We start from the raw sequence: 21135 nt of genomic DNA, 5'->3' as shown, positions 1-21135 counted from the left end.
AAATCAAAATTAAGGCAAAAAACTCTAACTAGGCAATTTAAGTTTACTCTATGAATGATTATTACCTGAGATTATTACCCACCATGGAAATACAATCATTTCTGAGATCAGAGCACAACCACTATGGGACAGCATTTTTAGAACAAGATATGAAGAATAACTTAATTGAAGCTACAGGGAGAATTATAGGTAGGCAGATTATTGGATCTGAAATTTGGCAAGGGACCTAGGGTTAACTACTCTTAAATGTGAATCAAGGCCAACTCTTGACAAATTAATAATCAAGCAATCAAGGCCTTGATTTCACATCTTATCCAGAAGTAAGCACTTCAAGCTGCACAGTGTTGCTTAATGTTTTTCTGGGACATTGGTTCACCACTGATTCAGAAGGAAGAGTGCCACCTACTGAGTTATCAGTTATACTTCCTGTAGCTTGCAGGTGGTTTTTCTTGGTGATCTGCAACCCAACTAGCCATTCTTAAACCTGTGCCTCTTACAGATTATTTTATATGCTTACAGAGGCATAGCTACAGATACCAATGTACTTGCAATCAATAAACCTTACCCACTGTACTATATCTATACAGAATGCAACATAGTCAATCACCCTTTTATTTGTCTATCATCACTTACATGAGTGTAAAAGTGGCACAAGATCTGAATCAGGCCTCAGATCTCAGGGATATCTCTGTCCACAAATAACTGTTTTGCCGAATTTCATATTTACATAAACAATTGGATATCATGCCATATTATTCAACCTTTGCATAAGCAGGTGCAACCACACTGGTTAAATTTGGTCAACCAAGGACAAACAAGTTACATTTCTTAGGACATTAATGGGATAAGCTAATGACACACAGGATGTTAGGCCTGGTCCCCACTTAGTCCGGACTTCGGACTAAGGTACGCAAATTCAGCTACATTAATAACGTAGCTGAATTCGAAGTACCTTAGTCCGGACTTACCGCGGTCCAGACGCGGCAGGAAGTCTCCCCCCGTCGACGCCGCGTACTCCTCTCGGCGAGCTGGAGTACCGGCGCCGACTGTGAGCACTTCCGGGATCGATCCGGGATCGATTTATCGCGTCTTAACCAGACGCGATAAATCGATCACAGAACATCGATGGCGTGCCGCCGGACCAGCCGGTAAGTAAAGACTAGGCCTTAGAGTCCACAATACTATTTGCCATTAATGGGGAGTTTGCTGCTATTACAGCCATAAACATGGAGAAGCTGAGAATATACCCCTGATCATCTACAGTTAGCTCCCTATCCTGTACAGCCATGGATGGCAGGTTTGTAGACATTTTGGTGGTGCCCAGAACCCGCCCCCCCACCCCACCCCCCACCTGAGTAAGGCTCTGGGAGGGAGTTTGGGTGGGGGGAGGAGGTCTGGGGTGCAGGCTCTGGGATGCAGTTTGGGTGCTGGGTGCAGGCTCCGGGCTGTGGCAGGGGCTGGGGGTGCAGGCTCTGGGAGGGAGTTTGGGTGCAGGCTCCGGGTTGGGGCAGGGGGTGAGTGTGCAGGAGGGGGCGAGGGGTGCAGGCTCTGGGAGGGAGTTTGGAGGTAGGAGGGGGTGCAGAGGGAGGGGGTGCAGGCTCTGGGAGGGAGTTTGGGGGCAGGAGGTGTGTGGGAAGGGGGTGGGGGGTGCACACTCTGGGAGGGAGTTTGGGGATAGGAGGGGGTGCAGGGGTGAGGGCTGTGGGGCTGAGGATGAGGGGTTCATGATGCAGGAGGGGGCTCAGGGCTGGGGCAGAGGATTAGGGTGTGGGGAGATGAGGGCTGGGGATGAGGGGTTTGGGGCATTGGAGAGGCTCAGGGCTAGGACGGAAGGGCAGGGTAAGGGCATGGGGGGAGGGGTGGCAGGCGGGGACGGGGCCCGCTCCAGGCAGGGATGGGGGAGAGACCCAGCTCCAAATATTAGTGGAGCAGGGCCCCCCGCCCTGAATATTCCTGGAGCCCGGGCACCACAAAAGAATATAACTTGCCGCCCCTGTGTACAGCTTCAGGCTACATGGCTTATACAGACAAAGAAAATATCTAGAAAAATATCTAACTTTGCAATGAGTAATAATGCAAGCTCTGAATACTCATAGGAATAGTTGAGAAATATTGTAGGATACCATATTTTGCTGCGAGATACCATATATGTATGGTTTGGGTTGGGTTGTGGCCTTTATGCAGGGCTGAACCTCTGCAAGAGGAGTACAAGAGAGACTGTGCTTCAGCTAGGAGCAATCTCTATTAAAGAGCTACTCCACAGGCAGTGAGGTGTGCAATCTGCTCTAACCCTTAGTGGAACATTTTCTCCCTCCACTCTGTGTGCTGGCCTATCTCTCTGGTGTGGAGAGGAGTCTCTGCTTGTTTCAAAGGCTACGTCTACCACTACTCGCTGGATTGGCAGGTAGCGATCGGTCTATCGGGGATCGATTTATCGTGTGTCGTGTAGACGCAATAAATCAATCCCTGATCACTCTCCCCTCGACTGCTGAATTCCAGCTCGGCGAGAGGTGGAAGCAAAGTTGACGGGGGAGCCGCGGCAATTGACCCCGCACTGTGAGGATGTGAGGTAAGTCGAACTAAGATATGTCGACTTCAGCTACGCTATTCTCATAGCTGAAGTTGTGTATCTTAGGTCGATCCTCCCGCCCCCAGTGTAGACCAGGCCTTAGGGTGGGCAGCAGAAGCTAGTAGTCCTTACTCTCCCCAGAGTGCAGGGAGCATCAGGACTGCTATTAGGAGAGGTCCTGGCACAGATGCACAGCTTCATGCACACCCCAACGTCCTGTGCAGCCCGGCAAGGACCACTGCAACTGCCTCAGATCATTTTGTCTAAACAATCCCTGTAGTAACTTTAAAATCTATCCTCTTTTCTCTTCCTCTAAATAACTATTGTTAAAGATAAAGGGTCCAACCCTTATTCATGCAGCAGTCCCACTGAAGTCTCATGCAAACAAGGGAACTCCTTGTATTAATAAGGATGACAAGATTGGGCCCTGTAGCGGGGCAGGCACCCCATTCTGGTGTGGAAGGGGTTAAAAACAGCCCTGGGAAAGCCAATCAGGAGCGGGCTGGTAGCAGCCAATCAGGGCCCAGCTGGGCCAGTATAAGAAGGGCTAAGGGAGGAGCTGGGTCAGAGTCTCTCTCTAGCTTTGGAGAGAGATGGGCCTAGCTGTCTGAAGGAGCAAAGGGTATCTTGGACAGAGCAGTGCTGGGGAAGGGGCAGGCTGAGCTGGGGAACTGCAGCCTGGCAACTCCCCAGGCTGAGGCCTGGATAAAGGCCTACGCAGGTACTGGGGCTGGGAGGTACAGCCCGGGAATAGGCTGAGGCAGCTAGTCCAACTCCCTAGCCAATGATGAGTGGCCATTACTGACTGCAGTTTGCCCCAGTGAGAGGGGGGTAGGTGATGACTGGCAGTAGCCACTGAGGCAAGGTGGGTATAGAGGGTTGGGGGTTCCCCTGGGAGGGGAGACCCAGAATGTGAGCAGAACCCTGAGGTAAAGGGGCACCGGGGTCTGAGGCAGGTGAGCCACCAGCCCGCAGAGGGTGCTCCAAGGCTGTAAAAGAGCTAATTCTCAGGATGACCAGTAGGAGGTGCCGCACCAGTGAGTCTCAATCTTGTTACAGGCCTCCAAATAGGGACCACTGCAGTAAAAAGGCACGATGGTTACACTGATGAGGAAATGTCTTTGATTAAATTATATTAAACATATAGAACATTCTGACTCCATTTTCTCACATTGGGGCAAGAAATGCATTACGGGGCAGACCAATAATAAGTAGAATATTGATAGCTAGCTAGCTAGCTATATAAGACACAGAGTGTAGCAATATCTTCCTCCCAGAAGTATGCACAGCAGTCATCTTCAGATCCAACTAACAAGGGCAGTGTTTACAGGATCTTTTAGGGCCCAATCTTGTGAGCATCTTCATGTCTCACCAGTAGGAGCTGAATGTGCTCCGCACCTCACAGGATAAGCAGTCTATTCTTTATTTGTGGCTGCTACAAAACAGCTGAGAATTGCCTTCGTCACCCAGTCAAAAATCTGATGCGCTGAATCTAAAGACACATGAGTTCAGCTGCTTATGTACAGTGCCTGAATAAATGAAAAGGGAAATAAATTTCTTCCTTTGCTCACTTGATTGAGTGTATAGTCATCTGTAGGGGAAATGAAGTTAATTTTATTTATTTGCATATATACACAATATTATCTCAGTACAGTTCCTGTTTTCCCCTTGCTCTGGATTTATAAAAGAAATTAGTCTGACAACTTACACCCCAAGTCTTTTGATACGGAGTCTGAAAATTGCCTTTGAAAATTAACATTGTATTTCTAAGTCTGCATGCAGTAAGGCTGAAATGTAGCACAGCACAGCAACTTTAATGTGTCTCATTTACAGTACCTGACATAATATTTGTGTGGAAAAAAACTGTCATGAAAAATCCATCTACAAAAACTGCATAACACACACTTTATTTACTTGGAACTAACAATTATTCAAGATTCTAACTAATCATGAAGCCACGTGATTTCTTCAGTACAGAGGGGGTCTAAAGTTACCACCACTAAAGACCAAAACAAACACTTCCCAATCCAGCCATGTGTGTGCAATGTAGCTAAATTATGGTGTTAGATGGTGCTGAGACCTCCCTACTAAGTAAGAGTATTTCGATGAGGATAGATGGGTGAGAGAAAGAGAAAGATTTTGGCTCTTTACCATTACAAATAGACTCAAACAGAAAAGACCTCTTAGGTCATCCAGTGCCTCTCCCTACCAGAGCTGGCATTGTTCCCTGCACTACATTTACTGGTGTTTTGTCCAATCCAGTTTTAAAAGTGCCAAAATCATGTAATGTCCCTTTGGACTCACCTCCTGGTCACTCAACTTTGGCCTGTTTGGAAAGACTGAAAAACTTGCAGGGAGCAACTTTCCTATACAGAATATTTCGTTTTATTAATTAAAATAATGACAAACTTGAAGCAAAACAACTTCTACTTAACGCCAATAAAAATGTAACCCTGTAGCCTGAGGAGTGGAGTTCAGAGCTTGAGTTCCAACTTCAAAGCCCTGTCTATACTGATATTTTTAGAGTGCTAACATGAGCCCCGCTAGCCCAAGTTTGTCTACTTGCGCTGAATGGTTTGCTGCCCTGACCAACAGAGCTGTCCCAGCAAAAACCTCTAGTGTAGACACAGTTTTTCTGGCAAAGCTGTGCTCTCACCACCATAACTTGTTTTGTTCAACGTTGGAGGGCGGGGGAGGAGGGTGAGACATGCTGGAATAAGCTATGCCAGTGAAAGTGTAGTTTTGCCAGTATAAGCCACATCCACCCTAGGAGCACTTTGCCAGTATATCACCATAACTATACTGCCAAGCATCCCTATCATAGACCTGGCCTAAGTGACATTTCCTATGCCAGAATAGCTGTAGAACATTAAATGCAATGTGGTCTGTTTTGCAGAGAAAATTGTGCATGAAGGAACAGAAAGAACGCGGATGCTGAATGTGTGGAGCATGTGGAGACAAGTGAACAGAGAGAATGGGCCTGCAGTCCTTAATCCTGCAAAAATCTTACTGAGTGCAACAAGATTTTTACAGAAGCAATGCAGGCACATGCTGGATACAGTGTGTATGAGAGAGCCAAGAATGGTGGAGCTCTTAGGTTGTACAGCTCCCTGGATACCACTGTGTTAAAAGTGGAAATTTTATACTGTAAGCAAGTCATTTTGTCCTAGCATTCCTTGACACTCTCTCAGTGAAGCAGACGTAGGATTTTTCCTGGACATAGCACAGGCTTTAACTGGGGCATTTCTGTTCTTGATCAAAATCCAGGACTGCTTCCCCAAGAGAATCAAATTCCTTTATGGCCAAGGTGCTGGCTTGCTCCTGAGGCGGTCAACGAAGTAGAGTTTAGCTGGAAGGGGAGAGAGCGCAAAGTTTTTGCTTGACTCTGCTGTCTCTGTACCTCAGTCCTAGCACCTCCCAAAGGGGCATTACCCCCCAGAACCTGACTGAGGTGGGATGGGAGGGTGTCTTGATCTGGGTCTCTGGCTAGGCATGTCGATAACAAGGATTGCTGATGTTGTTTAATCATTTTAAAACTTAGTTTTACAGTTACATGATCTTATTTTTCAAAATGATTTTTCCTTCCTTGTTACTGTGAGAAAGACCCACACAAGCAGCAGGGGGAACTGACTGACTGCACAGGGGAGAGATGAGAAAGTGACCATATACAAAGCATTCTCAGGCCTTGGCTACACTTACCCGATAGTTCGGCGGCGAGCGATCGAACTTCTGGGTTCGACTTATCGCGTCTTGTCTGGACACGATAAGTCGAACCCGGAAGTGCTCGCCGTCGACTGCGGTACTCCAGCTCGGCGAGAGGAGTACCGCGGAGTCGACGGGGGAGCCTGCCTGCCGCGTGTGGACCGAGGTAAGTTCGAACTAAGGTACTTCGAACTTCAGCTACGTTATTCACGTAGCTGAAGTTGCGTACCTTAGTTCGAATTAGGGGGTTAGTGTAGACCTGGCCTAAGATACTCAAAGTCAACAAACTGAACTAACAGGGGGACATACTTGCCCTTTCATCTCTTTCCATTTATATTACTGGTGCCTTCATTGCAAGGCCTGTTAGAAAGCATCTACTTAACATTCTCACATTGTTTTATATTTAGACTGCAAACTCTTCAGGCCAGGTACCATGCCTACAGCACTTGGCATGCTCGAACCCTGACGCTGACTATAAAGGTTAGTGCAATATTAGCGTTAAATAACAAATAAAAATAAATGTTATAGGCATTTAGATATTACCTTTAACTATAGCAAGTAACATACTTCAGACAAGTATGAGTTTTTAAATGAAAGCTAATTCCTTTAAAATAACTGGTAAAATTAGCAAGTTTAGTTCTGCCATAAAATAGCAACATTGGGAGATTAACCAGCTTAACAATTGTTAGTCTTGTTTGACTTACAAGTTCTGCCATAGAGTTCACTGAGGCTGGCTATTTCCAAGTTAACTATGTTGTAATTTTCAGCAAAACTTCACATACTTATAAATTGAAATGAATTTACTTTTGAGCATGCTGAGGAGAAAAAAATTATGTCAAACTCCACCACTGAAATGTGATAACAAGGATTGCTGATGTTGTTTTGCTAACTAATTTAATGGCACAATGACTCAAAGACAGACATGAAAGCAAACCATATGACTGATGATACTCACAGGTGGCTTGAGATTTCCATTGGAAGAGTCTGGAATTATCCAATTATCTGTATTATCCAATTTTTTTTTTTTTTTTTTTTTTTAATGAGGAAGGATGGTCTTGTGGCGAATGCACTGGACTGGGCGTTGAAGTTTGGGTTCGAGTCTCAGCTTTGCCACAGACTTCCTTTGTTACTCCCCAAATATCACTTAGGGCCTGATTTCTGCATAGATATTTGCATGCCCGATCTGCACATGCTCTGTTACATGCATGCGTAAGCAAGTCAGGGATTTGGACATGCCCATAGCTAGCTAGGTGTTCTTCTGGCCATGTAATACACAAATCCCCAGCCTCTGCAAAAACAAGTAGGCATGCATGAAAACATCTGCTCAATGTGTGGTGGCAGTCACGGATGTTTTCATGCAAAGTGGCTGGAAAATAGCCATAAAGAAGCAGCCAAATTTCCTCTGGGTAAGGGAACCATTCCAGGATGCATAAATTTGATGTAGCTGATGCTACACCACTAACTTTCTCTATCTGCACAGGGACATAACAGGGGCAGGATCAGAGCAAACCATGCTCAGGCCAATTCTCAGCCAGTGGAGTGGTTCTTATTAGTTAATGGACATAACTTAGAGCAACCTTTCGGCTATTCTAAGTGAAACGGGGGACTGGTTCAACCCTTTACAATCCCCAAGATTCGTGGGTGGAAAGGTGGCTTTCCTGCCCCCAGGGTTCAATCTCCTCCCAATACTAAAATGAAAAATAATACTTACCTACCTCATAGAAATGTGATGAGGATCAACTGAGTATTAGTAAGCATTTTGAGATCCTCAGATTCTGGTAGAAGGCTTTATGTAAATAAATTATCACATATCAATTGTCTCATTATGTTTACCTTAGCAAATATTGTGTTGGCCAATAAGGGGCCTGTAACACACACTGACCAGTGGGTTACAATATCATTAGTTATACATATCTAAACAATGGTAGATGATATCAGCCATCTCTACACTCCTTGTGGACATCTCTGAAACACCGATTTTTTTTTATTGTTTTTTTTTTTAAAACACAGCATCTAACTAGCATCTTCCAGAGAAGGAATTAATACAGATATTTGCTATAGAAAAAAGTCAGTGAACTTCGTAGTCATAACAGACCTAGCTTGTGTCAGGTATTTTACAAGAATGCCCTTGCAGAGCTCTGCCAATGCATTTCATTCCTGACTTGCAATTTCCAACATCGGTCTCTTGAGCTGAACTCAAGACAAATTATTTCAGGTTTGGGGTAGTGCAGGGGGGTTATGTGGGAATATATAGGGAGAAGGCTGAAAAAGCTAAACTCTTTTTGACTCATGACTCATTCCAAGATTTGAACTCCAATCTCGAGAGATAAAAGACTAGTGCACTAAAACATGTTGGGTCTGACTTACACAGGCAGAAAACTGGACTAATCAGTGGTAACTCCACTGAGATCAGTGGAGTTACATAGGGGTAAAACTGGAGAAATACGACGACGACCCAGGCTCATTCCCATTTCACCACTAACCCCTCTTTTTTAATGTAAATAGTGTTGCTGTGTCCATTTAAAAATACAGTATTTTTATACATTTTAACCCTAATAGAAAAAAATGTTTAGAAACAGCCTTTTAACAGATGTACAGTCTCTAAAACTAGCATTATTTTTATTCTTCCCTCTTGGCCTGAAAAAGGACCAATTGAACTAAAATCTAATTTTGAAAGAAAAAGTAAGATGTTTTGTCCTCCAGACAAAATTAGCGAATTCAAATTTCATTATTTATGTCCAAATTACAGCAGTGGCTAATAGTATTGTTACTAAAAAGACCACTAGCATTTTGCAGAAATCATGTCGTAAGCTTCTATGCAGCAAAATGGTTGGGACTTTGATCAAGTGCTAAAAAGTGTACTGTATGGAAGAGTCCTACTTGGACCTCGGGGGATGGATTGCATCATCTAATAAGTCTTTTCAATTTCTAAACTGTATGATTCTAGGGACTCCATTGTAAACAACGATAAGTACATTCTAATTTACATTATTGTTATCACTGAAACTGTATGTATGACCTGTATCAGTGAAGTTTTCTGAGTTTGGTATTTATTATGCCAACATTCCTTGAAGTACAATACTAGGAGGGATTGCAGAGATCAGGAAAGAAGAATAAGATGATAAGTTCACACTTATTCCTTCTCTTCCAGCACCTCCCACTGCAAACACACAGACACTTGTAGACCAAAAACCAAAATTACTGTAACATCACTTCAAAGTTATTTAGATTGTATTGGTAGGGAGGAAGCATAAGCAAAGATATCAGTGCTTTCTTGAACATCTGACTTAAAAAAAATTAAGTAAAGTGCAGTCAAATATCTCATTTTCTTTAGTGATTTCTGAGATCTAATGTAACTTGAGCAAACTAAAGTAGTTGGGCAGTTGCAAAAGAGAAGCAGAAAGCTATTTAACTAGGGAAAAAATCTTTCCTGAGAGTACATTAGTGTATTTCAATCAACAAACAGGCGGGCCCCAATGTTTCAAACTTCAGTCTGAATGACAGTGGCAGACCTTCAACCTGTAATGGAATATAGAATTTACAGAGTACTATGCAACTTCACTCTATGAAGAAAGGGGCATATTATAGTTATTATCTTTCCTTTAAGAAGATATACCTTTACTTGAATCAAAACACCTTAGACAATGTGTAATGTATCTTACATGCATATATTTTACTTGACATTAGCAAAAAGAGAATATCTTAACCATTGCAGGCACCAAAGCAATTTACAAGCGACAGATAAAACAATTTGCTATTTTGTAGCTAGGAGCATGGTCTTAGAATCACTTTACTTCCATAGTTCTACATAAATATCACTATCTACTTGCTTATTACGGGCCTGTTCCAAAGTCTGTTGAAGGCAATTGGTGTCTCTTTGGTCAGGGCTTATACCATCTCACAGGCAAAGAAACAAAGTGACATTAATGCTACTGATTAGAAAAGGGCCCAGACCAAAACTCCAGATCTGAACAGTCCTGAAATTTGGGGACATTCAGATGTGGATTCAAATTTTAGCCCTGATCTACAACTAGTTAAATTCAATGGAAAGACTCCCAAGGGACTTCAGCTCTTCTTAAACAGTGAATGAACAAAATAATGCAGATAACATGCTAGTAGAAAATAGTGATGGGACTCCGATTCTTGACCTTGAATACTCAGTCATATTGTATTGGGAACACTTGCCAGTCTTATTGTAAAAGATTTACAGTTGTGATGCATTATATTTATAGACTGTATTTAGTTTAAAATAAAAATACAATGAAGATTTTAATGATAAATAGTAAGCCTTGTGGTAAAGAATTGAAGCCAGAATATGCTGTAATATAAACAATAGCTACTTACTTCAGTTTTGGGTCGTGCGCCAGTTGACACTGAACTTGGCAAACCATCTAAATCTTGGTAGCCTGCCCTCTTATTCCCACAGATTCCCTTTCTCTGATGATCTCTGTGAAGAAGGCCTGTCTCCACCTTAACAGGGCACTGTAAGGGGATAAATGAGTCCTTTAATAAAAAAAAGTAATAAATCTTTTAAAAATGCAAACAAAGACAAAAATACAATTGAGATTGTGTCCATTAAGTTTATATGATGTACAGTGTAAGTCAGGCCTGAAAGGTTATTTTTTTTATTTTCATTTTTTGCAGCTGTTTATATTTTATTATATTAGGAATTCAGATCTTGTCTGCACTGTTTTTTCTGGAAGCCTCTGTGGAGAGCTAGTAGGATTACATATGACATCATAAACACTAAGCAAATGAAACCTGATATTTTGAGAGGGGAAAGTTACTTTTATTCAAATTGTTTAAAATTGTTCCCCCCCCCCATCCACTTACTGTAACTCAAACATCCTACGAACAGTTAGGAGAAAATCTCTTTTTGTTAAAGAATCATCATCCATGCTACTTCAAATTAGAGACTTAGGCCTGGTCCCCACTAAGCCCCCACTTCGGACTAAGGTACGCAAATTCAGCTACGTTAATAACGTAGCTGAATTCGAAGTACCTTAGTCTGAACTTACCGCGGGTCCAGACACGGCAGGAAGGCTCCCCTGTCGATGCCGCGTACTCCTCTCAGCGAGCTGGAGTACCGGCGTCGACGACGAGCACTTCTGGGATCGATCTGGGATCGATTTATCGCGTCTTAACCAGACGCGATAAATCGATCCCAGAACATCGATTGCCTGCCGCCGGACCCTCCAGTAAGTGAAGACGTACCCTAAGAATGCTCCTAATCCACTTCTTTAGCTCCTTTGAGGACTAAGAAACCTACATCAAAACCACAACAGGCCAGATTTGACACTCTTGGCAATTCTGAAGTACAAAAACAGCTTGTAATTCCCAGCTGCCACAGGACATAGCTCCTCTCCTGCCTTCTCCCTGCAGAAACTGAACGGATTCCACTGGTTGTGCATTCACTGTGCCCTTTTAAGTTACCTCCACCTTTTCCATAACAGCCTATTTACAGCACCAACAACACTTTCCGACCATCTCCCCAGGACCTGAGGAGGCTCCAGAGGCTTTTTCTGGAAGCCTCTGTGGAGAGCTAGTAGGATTACATATGACATCATAAACACTAAGCAAATGAAATCTGATATTTTGAGAGGGGAAAGTTACTTTTATTCAAATTGTTTAAAATTGTTTGAGAGGTAGGTAGGTTGATCGATCGGTCTGTCTCAAGGCCTCTGAGCTCAACTAGCCCTGGTCCCCTCTCTTTCTGGCACTTCCTTTCTTTCCCTTTATCAGCCCTGGGCTGATAGGTTAATTGGCTCCTTAGCCCATCCATCCAGCCAACCTGATTCTCTATATAGGTTTCACTCTATATGCATCCGAAGAAGTGGGTTGTAGCCCACGAAAGCTTATGCTCTAATAAATTTGTTAGTCTCTAAGGTGCCACAAGTACTCCTGTTTTTTTTTCCTGATTCTCTAATTACCTCCATCAGATTTCTCAAGGGGAACATAATTAACATCTTAGAGATCAGAGTGCAGGCTCATCTGTTCGTTCTCTGCACTCTGTCACAACAGCCCCCACACACATTTAAAAAAACTTTTCTAGTTGTCTTCTTGTTACAACATAGAAAAATAAATACAAATCTATCTGGAACATTAAGGGTTTAAAATAAAAAAATTAAAGAAATGCAACAATTTATGTTCCAATAACAATGTTAACTTAGCCACACACCACATATATAGTATGTTCTGTTCCAGATTTTCTCGTTATGTGTATGCTGAAAAATGTCTACCTTAAATAATACAAAATGGGCTAATATGAATTGCTATAATCTAAAGATTTCCATTTCCTGATTTATTATTTTAACTCTGCATCTTCGATACTGCAGCAACAATTGTATTTTTTCAATGAAAATAAAGTTATTTGTGTTTATAAATAATTAATATACAATCCACATTTGGTTGATTTTGATAGTTTTAAAACTATATGTGAAATACATATATATTTTTATTTAAAATGCTATTTGCTATAGTTATTCATTAAGGGCCAGATAGAAAGTTTACTTTCAGCTTATAAGTAGGGTAGCACATAGCTATACTGCACCAAGAACAAAGTTAGGAGAGAACTGAGTCTTAAAATCAGCTCATTCTCTGGCTCCCCACTGGCTTTAGGGGGCAGTAACCTACTGCTAGTCTAAGCCAGTAATGGATTATTTCCTCTGGTACATTTGTGGGGCTGGAGGGTGGTGTGTTGTAGGGTTGGAGCAATGAAAGCCAACAACCGACCAGAATTTAGTATTTAATGCATTGTCATTTTGAGAGAATTAAGAAAAATATATAATTTGAAGGCAGAGTTTTGTTTTATTGAAAATTCTATCTGTGAAATTAAAATCAGACAGTATTATTTATATATTTTTTCTGTTTCTCCTATATCAGTACTATATTCATGACTGATATGAGACTATAAAAACTCACAGATGGGATTCACAGTTCTCAAATCTGGTGTTTTTTTCTACTAAAACACAAGATATTGGAAATAACATGGAAACTAGACAAATTGTTTCAGCAGTAGTGGAAGATACTGTGCACAGCAAAACTTCTTTGCTGCTGTTTTGTTATCCACAGTATCTTCCACTAATGTTATACTTCATGTACAAATGTAGGAAATGCTGAAAAATATTTCCCGGGGGAAAATGTACAAGTTTTAGAGGAGCTGTACTACTAATTGCAGTTTTCCAAAACTAGTGAACTTTCAGCTGAAAGCTAGACCATTTTTGAGTGGTGGTACTTGCAGCATGTAAAAAATAAAAGGGTCTGAGAGAAAATTTTTCAGCAAAGAATGTGATGCCTGGTGAACTTTTTTCCCTCCCCTCATACTTCTATTGATCAGACTCTGAGTCCTATTCCCTGTGCCATTTCCCCATGTGAAACTGACTAACAGCAACTTGCAGCTTGCACAGATGCAAAACAGGGCATGACAAATGAAAAATCGTTAACATTTTCTTTTTTAAAATAATTTTAAATTTTTAGAACATAGTTTACATGTAAATCCTCATGTAAATATGGTCAGCGCTGAAAAATGCTGCTAACCATTTCATCCCCCGTGATCCTACATATAATTCATTAGCAGTGTGTATTGTTTTCTATATATGGTAAGATTTACTTCTCCCACACAAAAATTCGATGTAAGAGAGTATTATTCATGAAATATATATGTGAGAAAGGAAGACCTAGAGAATCACAAAGAATCACAGAGTTCTTCAATTAACAGATAAATACACTTCACAAAACAGTGGCCTGATTCAACTACATGATCATATTATGAGCTATACTCCCGAGACAGCATCTGCTGTGCAAAATAAATGTTCTGTCATTTGTTAAAAATGTTCCACTTCTTCAAGAGAGCAAACTTCAGACTAGCCACTCCAACAAACATGCTGTTATGTATACAGTATAGTCACCTGCCTCTGAGATCTTGTATTTGTGATTTGCCCCATTAAGTAAGTAAAATCAGTTTATTTATGTCTGAATATTTGTAACATCATAGTGGAATTTTCAGAAGCTTTCTCAGTCCATCACTAGCTTCAAGCTCTCAGCAGCTGCCCTCCCAGGGATCTGCTGCACACCATCTATCCATCTCCTAGCTGGTCGTCCCCCACTACGATGACCCACCACCATTCCTTCTATGATAATTTTCTCACCCTCTATGCCTGATGTGACCAACGAACATAAGTTTGCACCTGTTGATTCCAGACACCAGGGTCTGTTTCTCTATAGTAATATTTCTAACACAAGCATTTGTCTTTTTTTTCAGTCCAAGAGATATGCAAGCATCTTTGTCAGCACCACATCTCAAAGGCTTCAATTTTCTCTTGTCAGCACCATAAATTCCCCACGATCCACATGCATAAGTTGCAATGGAAAAAATTAAAGTTTTTACCAATTAAACCTTTGTACATTTCAAGATGCCATGGTTTTCCCAAACTTTCACAAGGGAGGCCAAATCATTCCTAGATTTCTGCCAATTTCTTCGGAACAGGCTCTTTGTTGGATAGGATCTCAGGTAACTGAATTCATCTACTGCCTCTACTACCTGACCATTAATTGTGATGTCCATTTGCTTCTTGTTTTTGTTAATTGTGTCAACATGCATGCATTTCATTTCTGCCTGATTCAGGGATAGTCCATAATCCTCACCCGTTTTTACACACTCCAACTTTTGTTGAACTGCATCAATCGTAGCAAAGAGTGTCACATCATTGGCATAGCTGACATCAGTTAATAGGTGTCCACCAACAGAAATTTCAGCTCCTACCATTTGTCATAAACTTCTAGGTCTTGTCTCATAATAATTTCTGTGTACATATTGAAAAGGCTGGGGACAGAAAACACGCTTGTCTCACACCCTGCTCAGTGAAAAATCACTTGCTGTCACCTGCGTTGCAGATGCTAGAGACTTGCGAATTAGTTCAATGAGAATCCCCACGTCTGCCAATATTCAGCATGTGACATGAGCAGGCCAGATGCCAGCTCTTGCCCAGGCTGCAGGCATTAGCTAAGAACTGACAACCTCATAGCTGGAGACCAGACCAGTTCACCTGTATGTTAGTTTTGCTCAAAATAGGTATTATTCTTATAAACATGTACTTAGTATTTAGACTCCATGAAATGCTTTTAAGTTGCTGCATGCATTAATCTCACTTGTAATGGCAATATTCCATGCTATAAGAAAATATGTAAGTTTTGCTTTATAACTTTAAAAATGTTTGCTGTGAATTTATGAACACAGGCAAGGGAATTGTTGTCTCCACCCCCGACCCAGAAGGACTATCAAAATCACACGGGCCATCAAGGAACATTGCAACACAAAGGACTTGATAATGGCCCTATTGCACCTTGGAAATGCTACCAGTGCAAGGAAGCTCGTCCTGTGGACTTGGAAGCTGAATGAAGGAAATAAAACAAAATCACAGGAAAACTTTCCATCTCTTTACTGTTTGAACTCTCACAAGGCCAGAGACACCAAACTGAAGCCAGAGATCCCCAGGGGTTATCTCCTGGGTCTGCCCTGAAAGACACTTTGAACTGACAGTTCACTACAACTCTTGCATCTGAAGAAGTGAGGTTCTTACCCACGAAAGCTTATGCTCCCAGTACTTCTGTTAGTCTCAAAGGTGCCACAGGACCCTCTGTTGCTTTTTACAGATTCAGACTAACACGGCTACCCCTCTGATACTTCACTACAACTCTGTCACTCTCAGGATTTAGATGGTAACTCATTTGTGTGTATATGTTTGCTTGCTTTAACCTGTAAATAACTCATCTCTTTTTCCTAGCTAATAACCCTTTAGATAGTTTATTACAGGATTGACTATTGCATTGCTATGGTGTAAGATCTAGGGTATCGGTTGACCTGGGGTAAATGACTAGTCTCTGGGGATTGGAAGCAACCTGAATATTGTGTGATTATTTTGGTGTAAGTGACTGTAGTGGGGTAGTCACCCCGCTCCTGCCCTGAAGGGCTTAAAACAGCCCTGGGAGAGGGCTGTGGCGGGGGGAAGCTAGGCTTACTGGGGGAAGCAGCCACAGGTGGTGCCACGCCCCAATCAGGCCATAGCTGGCCCTATAAGAGGGCGGAGGGCCAGAAGCTGTAGAAGAGACACTCTCTCTCTAGCTTCTGGAGAGAGAGAAGGACCTGGCTGCCTGGGAAGCTGAGAAGGGTATCTAGGGTGCAGCAGTGCTGGGGAAGGGCAGAGGGAGCTCCAGCCTAGCAAAGCCCCAGACTGCAGGCCAAGCTAAGGGTCCACAAAAGGGTACTAGAGCTGCAGAGGGGCAGCCCAGATACAGGCAGAGGCAGCTGGTCCAACCCCCCTTGCCGATGATGAGTGGTTTACAAACTGCCGTTTGCCCCAGGAAGCAGGAGCTAGATGATGACTGGTAGTAGCCACTGAGGCAAGGTGGGGATAAGGGGTTGGGGGTTCCCCTGGGAGGGGAGACCCAGAGTGAGGAGGTACTGCGGTGGGCAGAACTCCTGGACAAAGGGCATGGGGGTCTGGGAAGGACACGGCGCCAACGGCAGGCGAGACACCAGCCTGCAGAGGGCGATCCAGGCTGGAAGAGCTAATTCCTGAGATGACCAGCAGGAGATGCCGTGCTGGTGAGTCGTCACGCCACAGTGACCATTTATCACTAAATCTTGTTTGCCTGACTGGCAAGACAGACTTGAGAGTGCAAGGGGACTGTCTGAGACTCAATGGTAAAACTGTTATAGTGATCCAGGAGTTCACATTTGCCACTGATTTGGTAAAATCTAATTATAGAACATACCACCAGTTGGGGTGTCTGTCTGTCTGCCCTAAGGTAGGCACTCGGGGTTGTGAACTACTTTAGACAGCATGACACTCCAAACATGGTCATGTAATACATATTAAATGCTTTTGAGTCGTCAATGAAACCCATGATCAATGGGTCATTAAAATCCCTGTATTTTTCAATGATGAGACAGATGTTAGTGATTTGATCACATGTACCTCATCCCTCTCTGAAACCAGCTTGCTGTGATGGCACTTCTGTTTCTAACATTAGCATCATACGATCCTGGAATATGTGAAGCAGTACTTTTCTCACCTGAGATATCAGGGAGATAATACGACTGTTACGATACTTTCTTGTGTCTCTTTTCTTTAGTAAGAGCAGAAGGATTCCCTCTTCCAGTCATCTGGCTAATTTCCTTCAAATTTTGCATTTGACATTACTCCTGGGGGAATTCTGTGCCACTATGCATGTGCAGAATTTATGTCCCCCACAGATTTCTTTGCTGCAGAAAGATGACTTTCTGATGGGGAAGCAAAGGGAAGCCACAAGAGCGGTCATGCATCCCTCCCCAGCAGTCTCAGGTGTCCAGGGCAGCTGGCAGAGAGGTAAATCATTGTGGGGCAGGGAGCAAGACTGGGGAAGACCTGGTGGGTGGCTTCTACCCTGCGCTGGGCTCAGCTGCTAGTCCCAGCCTGGTCTCAGGAGGATGGGACTTCCTTTTTCCCTGCACGGCACCCAGGGCCATGTCAGATCCACCCCCAGATTTCTCCCTCGGCTGTAGGAAACTCTGCAAACTCCCCCCCCCCATGCTTCCTGCACCCATTGCTTCTCAGCTTCAGGGGGAGGGATCCCTGTATAGGGAGCTGCTCCCCCATTCACCCAACCCCCATGCATCCAGGCCCCCTCGTATCCAGACTCTCCCACTAAGCCTCACCCCCACCCTGCACTCAGAATCCCCCGATGAGCCCCACTCCCCCAGCACCTGGACCACCCCAACAAGCCATCCGCACCTGGATCCCCACCTTAGCTAGCTCCAACCAGCTGCACTTGGATCCCCACCCCACTGAGCCCCACTCCCCCAGCATCTGGACTCCCTACTGAGCCCCCCACCTCCCTTCTGCGCTCTATCCCCCCAAACCAAGATGAACCCCCCCCGCTGAGCCCCAACCACCTTCACCTGGACCCCACTGCAGAGTCCCATTACTGTTGCATCCAGATCCCTCCTGCGCCTGGATCCCCCACTGAGCCACCCACAGCTGGATCCTCTCACACTAAGCCCCTCCACACTTGGATCCTGCCTTGCTGAGCCTGCCTGTCCACACCTGGTGCACCTGGCACGCAGGGGCAGGGCCCTGGGATGTTTCTGGGGCAGGCCCGGTCCTTGCGCTGTGTCAGGGTTGGGTGCAGCCTCACTGCTGAGTCTATATCCTGGGGGAGTTAGGGGGGGCAGGGGAAGCTCCACAGTGATCTCCCATCTCTGTGCAACCAGTGGCCTGTGCTCCCCAATGCCATGCAGGAGCCTCCATATTTATTTGACAAATAAAATGTGCAGAATTGTAAAATATTGTGCACAGAATTTTTAAATTTTTGGCGCAGAATGCCCTCAGGAATAATGTGAGATCAATACCACAGTCACCAAATCATTTAACAATTCTGCTGGTACGCTGTCTACCCCTGCTGTTTTCACAGGCTTCCTTTTCATAACAGCGTGCACCACTTCCTCTTGCAGGATTGATGGCTCCTGTTTCATACTCTCCTTTCCATATTCTCTCCTCTCATGCTGTATTGCAAATGGCTTTGATTGGCACAGTAATCTCTTCACCAGCATTTGATTACATCACCTTCAGTGAGGACTTTGCCATCATGATCTTTTATGTTTGATTGCAGAGAACTTTTCGGAAAGAACTCTGACCACTGTGAACATACCTTTTGTATTATTTGTCTTTAATTCTCAAGTTCTGTGCATTTTGCCCTTATGTATTCACTTTTGTCTTGTCTAGTCTAACTTTGGATCTGTCTGTTCAGTTCCTTCTGCTCTCCCCTACATTTTTCAGTGTCCAAGCCATTCTCTTTCACTCTGCATCATTTTTTCACCAGCCAACACTGACCTTTTGGATTGGGTGCTTTGGTGCCTTCGAGCATGATAGTTTCCATTTTGTCCCAAAGTTTATTCAGGGTGTTGCATTCTTTCACTGATGACAATGCAGGTTGTTCAGGTTTCCTTTGAGGAGGAGTACTGAAATGTCAGATATGGAGTGATCATTTTGTGTAAAGTGTTTGTCCATGGATGATATAATAGAAAAATGATAAAAGACAAACACCTGATCACTAGAGACCCAGGTGGATACAAAATTTGTATCCACATCTGATCCGCAAACATGATCCGTGGATAAAAAGGGATATCTACAGATTTGCAGGGCTCTAGATATAAAATTTGGATCCGCATCCATCCCTGATCTGCAAACGTGGTCCATGGACATCCGCAGATTTGCAATGCTCTATATATCACCCAAGGGCAAACCCTTTTCACAAAACAATCATTCCATATCTGACCTCTGAGTCCTTGTCTTCAAAGGAAACCATCACAACACCATCAACAGATGAGCTTGGGAGCTTAAATTCATAACTTTGCTGGACACTAAAAATCATAGTCTAAACAAAGACACTGGATTTATGGCTTATTACAACAATCTGTAACCTATTAATCCACCTCTTTTGTGTTATAACTGCATAGGTGTTAACTGGCCACTTCACTTTAAAAGGTCTCTTATGTGTTAACTATTTATACTAAACAATCTGTTCCACCTTTTATTTAGCTGTGAGATTATGGCCAGGTCTACACTATAGACTTATATCAGTATAACTACAAAAATCCATAGCCCTTAGCAACATAGTCATACCGACTTAACCCCCAGTGTGGACAGTGCTATGTCAGTTGGGATAGCTTCTCCTGTTTACATAGCTGGCCCATTGCCAGGGTATCTACTTCATCCTTATCCTCTATCTCTCAATGGCTTGAAGACTGTTGAAGAGACTGGGCAAGTACAATGGGAGATGGGAGTATGGGAGCTGGAGGTAACCAACAAAAAGGGTGAGGGAAATATGATTTTATCTGTTCCTTTAAATCTGGAGCAGGAGAGATGGGGGGGGAGGGCGGCTGGGGAAAGGCTCTACAGTGAAGTAAAGAGAAACAGATTACCTTTAGAGATAATATTGTTTTCCTTATTCTAATAAAACTCCTTGTTCAGTTTCCCTGATATTTTTAGCATTGTCACATCAGAAAATAGACACATCCAAAGAGGGGAAAGGTAGAAAGATTGGGAGGGACACAGGAAAAACAAGAGAAAAAGATAGGAACATGCAGATCAAAATGACGAGGAGAAAGAAATGAAGATACAAAAGGAAAAACTTAATGATGAAAAAACTGTAAGAACTTTAAAATTAGAGCTGGTTAAGAATTTTTCAATGAATGGAGGTGGATTAACTATGCTGACAGGAGCAGCTCTCCCATCGGCATAGGAGAGTCTTCGCTTAAGCGCTACAGCAGCACAGCTGTGCTGATGCAGCATTTTAATCGTAGACCTGCCATATGAGTATCTTTCCCAGACCTGAAGAAGAGCCGTGCATAGCTCGAAAGCTTGTTTCTTTCACCAGCCGAAGTTGGTCCAACAAAAGATCTTTCCTGACTCATCTTGTCTTTGTTTTATTACATAGTTGATTTGGTGATCTCGATGTGTATAAATGTCTACAATGTTGGGAGAAAATGGTGTTTGTAATGACAAAGTAATTAGAGCAGCAAAATTCCACTAAACACCTTCCTCTCTCATTTTGTAAACAAGACCACTGTTTCCCTTTACTTCTTTATTAGAAGTGTAAGTTCTCATTGTCTCGTTCAGGTCCCCAATTACAAGGATATCTTTGTTTACTTAGTATTTCAATGAATGTCTCTTCAAGCCATTAATAAAACTAATCAATTGTGCAGTCATCCGCTGCTGTAGCACGAGTGTAAACCTGTATAGCTGACATATTGACTGGCTTTGCTCAAAGGCAAATTGTAATGATTCTATTGCTGACTGAGTTATATCCAAGCACACACACTCATG

At 43.1% G+C, this 21135-nt stretch overlaps 1 protein-coding gene across 8 annotated transcripts in view; it reads right to left on the bottom strand.

The window, feature by feature from the left end:
- STARD13 (StAR related lipid transfer domain containing 13) overlaps positions 1–21135 on the bottom strand; it is a 445413-nt gene that overhangs the window by 281619 nt on the left and 142659 nt on the right. For 5 of the 8 annotated variants that reach the window (XM_065594244.1, XM_065594285.1, XM_065594250.1 and 2 more), the window contains one exon: positions 10616–10774. In XM_065594244.1, the coding sequence (XP_065450316.1) occupies positions 10616–10774 (159 nt within the window). The remainder of the gene's footprint in view (positions 1–10615; positions 10775–21135) is intronic. The other 3 variants (XM_065594272.1, XM_065594289.1, XM_065594279.1) reach the window with 1 other exon arrangement.

The sequence above is a fragment of the Chrysemys picta genome, chromosome 1, assembly GCF_011386835.1.
Source record: "Chrysemys picta bellii isolate R12L10 chromosome 1, ASM1138683v2, whole genome shotgun sequence".
In the NCBI taxonomy this organism is placed as follows: domain Eukaryota; kingdom Metazoa; phylum Chordata; order Testudines; family Emydidae; genus Chrysemys; species Chrysemys picta.
This window is presented reverse-complemented; position numbering and strand designations above follow the sequence as displayed.